The sequence below is a fragment of the Pezoporus flaviventris genome, unplaced genomic scaffold (assembly GCF_033815535.1).
Source record: "Pezoporus flaviventris isolate CSIRO_AGI_PZ_B2104156 unplaced genomic scaffold, CSIRO_AGI_Pfla_v1 ptg000757l, whole genome shotgun sequence".
Taxonomy (NCBI): domain Eukaryota; kingdom Metazoa; phylum Chordata; class Aves; order Psittaciformes; family Psittacidae; genus Pezoporus; species Pezoporus flaviventris.
In genome coordinates this window covers 24,769-35,274 of record NW_026893302.1, presented here as the reverse complement: position 1 = coordinate 35,274, position 10,506 = coordinate 24,769, and the positions used below count along the sequence as shown (strand labels likewise).

General features: G+C 59.4%; 1 protein-coding gene and 1 long non-coding RNA gene across 2 annotated transcripts; one reads left to right on the top strand and one right to left on the bottom strand.

Moving 5' to 3' along the window:
* Positions 1-63: 63 nt before the first annotated feature.
* Positions 64-3,435, bottom strand: THOC6 (THO complex subunit 6; the record flags this gene model as incomplete). Its single annotated transcript, XM_061444276.1, has 5 exons — positions 3,257-3,435; positions 3,094-3,157; positions 1,975-2,079; positions 600-637; positions 64-158 (listed from the first exon to the last, which is right to left on the bottom strand). Coding segments are annotated over exons 1-5 (481 nt in total), but the record flags the coding sequence as incomplete, so codon positions are not given.
* A 706-nt stretch (positions 3,436-4,141) lies between these two features.
* LOC133264327 (uncharacterized) lies at positions 4,142-7,953 on the top strand. The gene is made up of 3 exons (XR_009741635.1): positions 4,142-4,207; positions 4,971-5,084; positions 7,873-7,953. It is a non-coding gene; the product is annotated as an uncharacterized LOC133264327 (long non-coding RNA).
* The last annotated feature ends 2,553 nt before the right edge of the window (positions 7,954-10,506 follow it).

Below are 10,506 nucleotides of genomic sequence, written 5' to 3'. Positions count from 1 at the left end.
GTTAATCCCCCTGGGGGGGGGGGGGGGGTGGGGGCGGGGTCACGTGACGTCACCCGAGCTCACGTGACGTCACGTGGGGGTCACAACCCCCTCCCCCCCCCCCCCTCACCCGGGGGTTTAATTGGAGGCTGTTGATCTCGGGCACCTCCAGGCTCGTCCTAGTGGGGGGGGGATGGGGCACATAACCCCGCCCACCTCTTTAAGCCCCTCCCTCTTTAAGCCCCTCCCACCCTTCAGGCCCCTCCCACCCCATTTTAAGCCCCTCCCATTCTTTAACCCCCTCCCTTTTTAAGCTCCTCCAATCTTTAAGCCTCTCCCACCCTTTAACCCCCTCCTAAGCTCCTCCCACTTTAAGCCCCTCCCTCCTTTAAGCCCCTCCCACCCCATTAAGCCCCTCCTTCCCTTCAAGCCCTTCCCACTTTAAGCTCCTCCCACCCCCTTTAAGCTCCTCACCCTTTAAACCCGCCCCCTTAAACCCCTCCCTCCTTTAAGCCCCTCCCACCCCGTTTAAGCCCCTCCTTCCCTTCAAGCCCTTCTCACTTTAAGCCCCTCCCATTCCCTTTAAGCCCCTCCCACCCCAGGGGTCAGGGGTCACACACCTGCAGGGGGGGCGGCGGGTCCAGAGCTCCCTTGTGCCCTATAGAAGGGGTGGGGGGGGGGGAGTCAAAGGAAGGGGGAGTGGCTTGTGGGATGGGGCGTGGCCTGTGGCGAAGGGGGCGGAGCCTGTATTGGAGGGGCGGAGCCTGTGGGGAAGGGGGCGTGGCCTGTGGGGGAGGGGGCGTGGCCTGTGTCGGAGGGGGCGGAGCCTGTGGGAAGTGGGCGTGGCCTGTATGGAAGGGGCGGAGCCTGTGGGGAAGGGGGCGTGGCCTGTATTGGAGGGGGGGCGGAGCCTGTAGGAAGTGGGCGTGGCCTGTATTGGGAGGGGCGGAGCCTGTGGGGAAGGGGGCGTGGTGTGTATTGGAAGGGGGCGGAGCCTGTGGGGAAGTGGGCGTGGCCTGCATTGGAGGGGCGTGGCCTGTGGGGGAGGGGGCGTGGCCTGTGGGGGGAGGGGCGGAGCCTGTGGGGAAGTGGGCGTGGCCTGTATTGGAGGGGCGGAGCCTGTGGGGAAGGGGGCGTGGCCTGTATCGGAGGGGGCGGAGCCTGTGGGAAGTGGGCGTGGCCTGTATCGGAGGGGGCGGAGCCTGTGGGGAAGTGGGCGTGGCCTGTATCGGAGGGGGCGGAGCCTGTGGGGAAGTGGGCGTGGCCTGTATCGGAGGGGGCGGAGCCTGTGGGGAAGTGGGCGTGGCCTGTATCGGGAGGGGGCGGAGCCTGTGGGAAGTGGGCGTGGTCTGTATTAGAGGGGGCGTGGCCTGTATCGGAGGGGGCGGAGCCTGTGGGGAAGTGGGCGTGGCCTGTATCGGAGGGGGTGGAGCCTGTGGGAAGTGGGCGTGGCCTGTATTGGAGGGGCGGAGCCTGTGGGGAAGGGGGCGTGGCCTGCATTGGAGGGGCGGAGCCTGTGGGGGAGGGGGCGTGGCCTGTGGGGGGAGGGGGCGGAGCCTGTGGGGAAGTGGGCGTGGCCTGTATCGGAGGGGCGGAGCCTGTGGGGAAGGGGGCGTGGCCTGTATCGGAGGGGGCGGAGCCTGTGGGAAGTGGGCGTGGCCTGTATCGGAGGGGGCGGAGCCTGTGGGGAAGTGGGCGTGGCCTGTATCGGAGGGGGCGGAGCCTGTGGGGAAGTGGGCGTGGCCTGTATTGGAGGGGCGGAGCCTGTGGGGAAGGGGGCGTGGCCTGTATTGGAGGGGGTGGAGCCTATAGGAAGTGGGCGTGGCCTGTATTGGAGGGGCGGAGCCTGTGGGGAAGGGGGCGTGGCCTGTATTGGAGGGGGGCGGAGCCTGTGGGGGAGGGGGCGTGGCCTGTGGGGGCGTGGCCTGTATCGGAGGGGGCGGAGCCTATGGGGAAGGGGGCGTGGCCTGTGTCGAGATGGGGGCGTGGCCTCACCTTCTTGCCCAGCTCGGGCCAGGCCCAGGCCTTCACTTCCCCATCGCCGGCGCTGAGCAGGAGCCGCTCCGTGGAGGCCAGGGAATAAACGGGGCCGGGATGGGCAGGGGGGGGATCATGGGAATGATGGGAGAATGATGGGAATGAATGGGATAATGGGGATGGGATCATGGGATAATGATGGGAATGATGGGATAATGATGGGGGATCATGGGAGAATGATGGGAATGATGGGATAATGATGGGGGATCATGGGAGAATGATGGGAATGATGGGATAATGATGGGGGATCATGGGAGAATGATGGGAATGATGGGATAATGATGGGGGATCATGGGAGAATGATGGGAATGATGGGATAATGATGGGAATGATGGGATAATGATGGGGGATCATGGGAGAATGGAGATGGGATCATGGGATAATGATGAGATCATAGTGGGATAATGGGGATGGGATCATGGGTATGATTGGATAATGGGGGAATAATGGGGATGGGATAATGGGGGGATAATGGGAATGAGGGGATAATGGGAAATGGGTGATAATGGGAATAGGATAATGGGAATGGTGGGATAATGGGAATGAGGGGATAATGGGAATGATGGGATAATGGGAATGGTGGGATAATGGGAATGGTGGGATATGGGAATGGGAATGGTGGGATAATGGGGGGGATCCATGGGAATGGGATAATGGGGAATGGGATAATGGGGATGACGGTGGGATAATGGAGGTATCATGGTGGGAAATGGGATAATGGGAATGATAGGATAATGGGATAATGTGGGATAACGGGAATGAGATAATAGGAATGTTAGAATAATGGGAATGACGGGATAATGGAATGGGATATTGGAAAGGGTGGGATAACGGTGGGACAATGGTGGGATAATGGGAATGGGATAATGAGAATGAGAGGATAATGGGAATGATGGGATAATGGTGGGATAATGGTGGGATAATGGGAATGACGGGATAATGGGAATGGTGGGGAATAGGGCGTTGGACCATCGGGAACGGTCAGGAATGGTTGGGATCACGCCAGGCCCCATAGGAACGAGCTGGACCCACACCAATGGGTCCCGTGTCCCCCCCCCCCTCCCGTCCATACGAACCCTGGAACACCCCCACGGGCCTCTTGCTCTCCTCCTTGGCCTCGGCGCTGAGGGCGGCCGAGAGGCTGCGGGGGGAGAAGGAAGAAGGAGGAGGAGGAGGAAGGAGGGGGAAGGAGGGGAGCGGCCATTGCAGCCCTCCATCATGGCGGCCCTCCGTGAGGTACCTGAAGACCGCGACCTCGCCGTAGTTGTTGCCCGCCGCCAGGTAGCGGCCGCACGGGGAGGCGCTGAGCGCCAGGACGCTCATGTGCAGGAGCTGCCGGGAGCGCTTCACGCCGCCCGGCACCGCGAAAGGCAACGGAGGGGGAGCGGCGGCCATGGCGGGGCGGATGGCGGCCGCCATGACACTTCTTCTTCCTCTTCCCCGCCCCGCCGTACGGGACGTCGGCACGCACGCACGCACGCACGCACGCACAGGGGGCGTGGCGTTACCTCAGGGAGGGAGAGTGAAGAGGGAGCTTATTAATACCCAATTAATACGCAATTAACCCTAATTAAAGCGTAATACCTAATTAAGACTCATTAAGGCCTAATTAATGCTTACTAAGACCTAATTAGTGGCAGGTGATGGCGGAGGAGCCGCGGCCGCCATGACACTTCTTCCTCCCCACCCTGCCGCACGGGCGTCCGGCGTGGTGACGTCAGCACGCACGCACATGGGGCGTAGCGTTACCTCAGGTGGGAGGGGTGAAAAGGGAGCTAATTAATACGCAATTAACGCTAATTAATACGCAATTAACCCTAATTAATGCTTATTAAGACCTAATTGATGGCGGAGGAGCCGCGGCCGCCATGACACTTCTTCTTCCTCCCCCCCCGTCCGTACGGGCGTGCGGCGTGGTGACGTCAGCGCGCACGCACGCACAGGGGGCGTGGCGTTACCTCAGGGAGGGAGGCCCCGGATGGAGGCGGAGGGGAGCGGAGAGGGGGAGGAGAGGCGATAAGGGCGGTAATTAACACGCAATTAACGCTAATTAATGCGCAATTAAGCTAATTAATACCTAATTAATGGTTAATTGATGGTTGTTAATGGGTTTAAAACACACACACCCCCCCCGCAGCGCCCCGCCGCACCCGGGCCCCGGCAGCAAGCGGAGACCGGCGGCGTGCGAGTGGTGAGTGGGGGGGAGCTGTGGGGCGCTATGGGGCGCTATGGGGTCTCTATGGGGCTCTATGGGGTCTTTCTGGGGTCTCTATGGGGTTTCTATGGGGCTCTATGGGTCTGTGTGTGTGTCTATGGGGTCTCTATGGGGTCTTTCTGGGGTTTCGGGGGGTCTCTATGGGGATCCATGGGTCTCTATGGGTTTCTGTGTGTCTCTATGGTTGTCTATGGGGATCTGTGGGGCTCTATGGGGTCTTTCTGGGGTCTCTATGGGTCTCTGGCGGGTCCCTGTGGGGTGTTTATGGGTCTCTATTGGTTCTTAATGGGTGTCTATGGGTCCCTATGAGGTCTCAGTGGGTCTCTGTGAGGTCTGTAGGGTTCCCTATGGGTCTCTGTGGGTCCTTAGGGGTCTCTATGGGGTCCCCATGGGTGTCTGTGGGTCCCTAGGGGTCTCTATGGGTCTCTGTGGGGTCCCTATGGGGTTTCTGTGGGTCCTTACGGGCTCCCTGTGGGTCTCTGTGGGTCCTTACGGGGTCTTTATGGGGTCCCTATGGGGTCTCTATGGGTTCCTATGGGGTCTATGGGGTCCCTATGGGTCTCTATGGGTCCCTATGGGGTCTATGAGGTCCCTATGGGGTCCCTATGGGTCTCTATGGGGTCCCTATGGGGTCTATGAGGTCCCTATGGGGTCCCTATGGGTCTCTATGGGTCTCTATGGGTCTCTATGGGTCTCTATGGGTCTCTGTGGGTCCCTATGGGGTCTCTCTGGGTCTCAGGGAGGCGCCGCCCCCCCCCAAGCAGCGGCTGCCGGAGGCCGTGGCCGCCGCTCGGCTCCGGGTGCTGGGAGCTCAGCACGACCACGGCTACAGCGGGAACGGGCTCCCCCCGAGGTGCCTATGGGGCTCTATAGGGCGTTTATGGGGGGCTATGGGGCTCTATAGGGCGTTTATGGGGGGCTATGGGGCTCTATAGGGCGTTTATGGGGGGCTATGGGGCTCTATAGGGCATTTATGGGGGGCTATGGGGGTCTATAGGGCGTTTATGGGGGGCTATGGGGGTCTATAGGGCGTTTATGGGGGGCTATGGGGCTCTATAGGGCGTTTATGGGGGGCTATGGGGGTCTATAGGGCGTTTATGGGGGGCTATGGAGGTCTATAGGGCGTTATGGGGGCTATGGGCTCTATAGGGCGTTTATGGGGGCTATGGGGTCTATAGGGCGTTTATGGGGGGCTATGGGGCTCTATAGGGCATTTAGGGGGGCTATGGGGGTCTATAGGGCGTTTATGGGGGGCTATGGGGGTCTATAGGGTGTTTATGGGGGGGCTATGGGGCTCTATAGGGCGTTTATGGGGGGCTATGGGGGGTCTATAGGGTGTTTATGGGGGGCTATGGGGCTCTATAGGGCGTTATGGGGGGCTATGGGGGTCTATAGGGTGTTTATGGGGGCTATGGGGCTCTATAGGGCGTTTATGGGGGGCTGTGGGGGTCTATAGGGTGTTTATGGGGGGCTATGGGGCTCTATAGGGCATTTATGGGGGGCTATGGGGGTCTATAGGGCGTTTATGGGGGGCTGTGGGGGTCTATAGGGTGTTTATGGGGGGCTATGGGGCTCTATAGGGCGTTTATGGGGGGCTATGGGGCTCTATAGGGCGTTTTATGGGGGGCTATGGGGGTCTATAGGGCGTTTATGGGGGGCTATGGGGGTCTATAGGGCGTTTATGGGGGGCTATGGGGGTCTATAGGGCGTTTATGGGGGGCTATGGGGGTCTATAGGGCATTTATGGGGGGCTATGGGGGTCTATAGGGCATTTATGGGGGGCTGTGGGAGTCTATAGGGCGTTTATGGGGGGCTATGGGAGTCTATAGGGCGTTTATGGGGGGCTATGGGGCTCTATAGGGCATTTATGGGGGGCTGTGGGGCATTTATGGGGGGCTATGGGGCTCTATAGGGCATTTATGGGGGGCTTTGGGGGTCTATAGGGCGTTTATGGGGGGCTGTGGGGGTCTATAGGGCGTTTATGGGGGGCTATGGGGGTCTATAGGGCGTTTATGGGGGGCTATGGGGCTCTATAGGGCGTTTATGGGGGGCTATGGGGCTCTATAGGGCGTTTATGGGGGGCTATGGGGGTCTATAGGGTGTTTATGGGGGCTATGGGGCTCTATAGGGCGTTTATGGGGGGCTATGGGGCTCTATAGGGCCGTTTATGGGGGGCTATGGGGCTCTATAGGGCGTTTATGGGGGCTATGGGGCTCTATAGGGCGTTTATGGGGGGCTATGGGGCTCTATAGGGCGTTTATGGGGGGCTATGGGGCTCTATAGGGCGTTTATGGGGTCTATAGGGCATTTATGGGGGGGCTATGGGGGGCTATAGGGCGTTTATGGGGGCTATGGGGGTCTATAGGGCGTTTATGGGGGGCTATGGGGGTCTATAGGGCGTTTATGGGGGGCTATGGGGGTCTATAGGGCATTTATGGGGGGCTATGGGGGTCTATAGGGCATTTATGGGGGGCTGTGGGAGTCTATAGGGCGTTTATGGGGGGCTATGGGGCTCTATAGGGCGTTTATGGGGGGCTATGGGGCTCTATAGGGCGTTTATGGGGGTCTATAGGGCGTTTATGGGGGGCTGTGGGGGTCTATAGGGCGTTTATGGGGGGCTATGGGGGTCTATAGGGCGTTTATGGGGGGCTATGGGGGTCTATAGGGCGTTTATGGGGGGCTATGGGGGTCTATAGGGCATTTATGGGGGGCTATGGGGGTCTATAGGGCATTTATGGGGGCTGTGGGAGTCTATAGGGCGTTTATGGGGGGCTATGGGAGTCTATAGGGCGTTTATGGGGGGCTATGGGGCTCTATAGGGCAATTTATGGGGGCTGTGGGGCATTTATGGGGGGCTATGGGGCTCTATAGGGCATTTATGGGGGGCTTTGGGGGTCTATAGGGCGTTTATGGGGGGCTGTGGGGGTCTATAGGGCGTTTATGGGGGGCTATGGGGGTCTATAGGGCGTTTATGGGGGGCTATGGGGCTCTATAGGGCGTTTATGGGGGGGCTATGGGGCTCTATAGGGCGTTTATGGGGGGCTATGGGGGTCTATAGGGTGTTTATGGGGGCTATGGGGCTCTATAGGGCGTTTATGGGGGGCTATGGGGCTCTATAGGGCGTTTATGGGGGGCTATGGGGCTCTATAGGGCGTTTATGGGGGCTATGGGGCTCTATAGGGCGTTTATGGGGGGCTATGGGGCTCTATAGGGCGTTTATGGGGGGCTAAGGGGCTCTATAGGGCGTTTATAGGGGCTATGGCGCTCTAGGGCGTTTATGGGGGTCTATAGGGCATTTATGGGGGGCTATGGGGGGCTATAGGGCGTATATGGGGGGCTATGGGGGTCTATATGGCATTTATGGGGGGCTGTGGGGTCTATAGGGCGTTTATGGGGGGCTGTGGGGGTCTATAGGGCATTTATGGGGGCTATGGGGTTACATGGGGGGTCTATGGGGGTCTATAGGGGGACTAGCGACAGGCTGTGGGGGGCTATGGAAGGGTCTGTGGGGATCTATGGGGGCCTATAGGGCTCAATGGGTGTCCATGGGTGTGTATGTGGGGCCGAGGGGGCCTCTATGGGGCTGGGGTTGAATCTCGGGGGTGTTATCATCCCCCCCCCCCCCTCTCTGTGCCCCACAGGCCCCACATCCCCTGAGGCCGCTGGTGCCCCACAACCGCCCCTCCCCCACCGTCTCCAGCTGCTACTTGGGGGGCTGAGACCCACACGTGAGGGGGGGGGGGGGAGGGGAAGGACCCCCCCCCCACCCCATAACCCCCTCCCCCCACCCCCATAAGTGCCCCACACCCTTTTAAAGCCCCTCCCCCACCCCAGATCCCCTTTCCCCGCCCCCTCCCTTGCCCCTCCCCCACCCCCGGAAATGAACCAAAATTTTTATTTTTTACTCTTTTTGGGTTTGGTTTTTTTTTCTTTTTTTCGTCTTTTTTTTTGGGTCATTTTGGGTCATTTTGGGTCATTTTCCAGGGTTTTGGTGATTTCCTCCCCCCTCCCCCCACTATAAATAATAGAAAAGTCCCCGAGAAGGAGGGGGGAGGGGCGGCACCAGCTCTGCCCCATGGATTCCTCCCCATCCTCCAGCCCCACACTTGGGGGGCAGGAGAAGCCACTTGGGGGGTGGCGTCAGTTGCCCGGGGGGTGGAACTGGATCTGCTGGACTGGACTGGAAAGGAGATGGGGGGGGAGGTGGGGGGGGGCGTAAATGTGGGGCCCCCCATAAGTGATAATCTCAGACCCATAAGTGACCCCCCAGCCCCACAAGTGACCACTCTGCCCCATAAGTGAGACCCCTGCCCCACAAGTGACCACTCTGCCCCATAAGTGACATCTCCCAATGCTGTAAATCCCCCACGCGATAAGTGACCCCCCCAGCCCCACAAGTGACCACTCTGCCCCCATAAGTGACACTCCTGCCCCACAAGTGACCACTCTGCCCCATAAGTGACATCTCCCAATGCTGTAAATCCCCCACGCGATAAGTGACCCCCCCAGCCCCACAAGTGACCACTCTGCCCATAAGTGACCCCCCAAGCCCCACAAGTGACCACTCTGCCCCATAAGTGACACCCCTGCCCCACAAGTGACCACTCTGCCCCATAAGTGACATCTCCCAATGCTGTAAATCCCCCACGCGATAAGTGACACCCCCAGCCCCACAAGTGACCACTCTGCCCCATAAGTGACACTCCTGCCCCACAAGTGACCACTCTGCCCCATAAGTGACATCTCCCAATGCTGTAAATCCCCCACGCGATAAGTGACCCCGCCAGCCCCACAAGTGACCACTCTGCCCCATAAGTGAGACCCCTGCCCCACAAGTGACCACTCTGCCCCATAAGTGACACCCCTGCCCCACAAGTGACCACTCTGCCCCATAAGTGACATCTCCCAATGCTGTAAATCCCCCACGCGATAAGTGACACCCCCAGCCCCACAAGTGACCACTCTGCCCCATAAGTGACACTCCTGCCCCACAAGTGACCACTCTGCCCCATAAGTGACATCTCCCAATGCTGTAAATCCCCCCACGCGATAAGTGATACTGCCAGCCCACAAGTGACCACCTCTGCCCCATAAGTGACACTCCTGCCCCACAAGTGACCACTCTGCCCCATAAGTGACATCTCCCAGTGCTGTAAATCCCCCCACCCCAATAAGTGACACCCCCAGCCCCTCATGTGATTCCTCTGCCCCATAAGTGACATCTCCCAATGCCATAAACAACCCCAACCCATAAGCAACCTTCCCCTGCCCCACAAGTGACCACTCTGCCCCATAAGTGACATCTCCCAATGCCGTAAGTCCCCGCCATCCCATAAGTGACCTTCCCCTGACCCATAAGTGACACCTCCAGCCCCATAAGTGACAACTTCCAATACTATAAGTCCCCCCACCCCCAAAGTGACACCCCACCCCCATAAGTGACCTTCTCCTGCCCCATAAGTGACACCCCCACCCCCATAAGTGACTTTCTCCTGCCCCATAAGTGACACCCCCACCCCCATAAGTGACCTTCTCCTGCCCCATAAGTGACCTTCTCCTGCCCCATAAGTGACACCCCCACCCCCATAAGTGACCTTCTCCTGCCCCCATAAGTGACCTTCTCCTGCCCCATGACACCCCCACCCCCATAAGTGACCTTCTCCTGCCCCATAAGTGACACCCCCATAAGTGACCTTCTCCTGCCCCATGACACCCCCAGCCCCATAAGTGACCTTCTCCTGCCCCATGACACCCCCAGCCCCATAAGTGACCTTCTCCTGCCCCATAAGTGACCTCCTGCCCCATAAGTGACACCCCCACCCCCATAAGTGACCTTCTCCTGCCCCATAAGTGACACCCCCATAAGTGACCTTCTCCTGCCCCATAAGTGACACCCCCACCCCCATAAGTGACCTTCTCCTGCCCCATAAGTGACACCCCCATAAGTGACCTTCTCCTGCCCCATGACACCCCCAGCCCCATAAGTGACCTCCTGCCCCCATGACACCCCCAGCCCCATAAGTGACCTTCTCCTGCCCCATAAGTGACCTCCTGCCCCATAAGTGACACCCCCACCCCCATAAGTGACCTTCTCCTGCCCCATAAGTGACCTTCTCCTGCCCCATGACACCCCCAACCCCATAAGTGACCTTCTCCTGCCCCATAAGTGAGACCCCCACCCCCATAAGTGACTTTCTCCTGTCCCATAAGTGACACCGCCAGCCCCATAAGTGACCTCCTGCCCCATAAGTGACCATCTGCTGCCCCATAAGTGA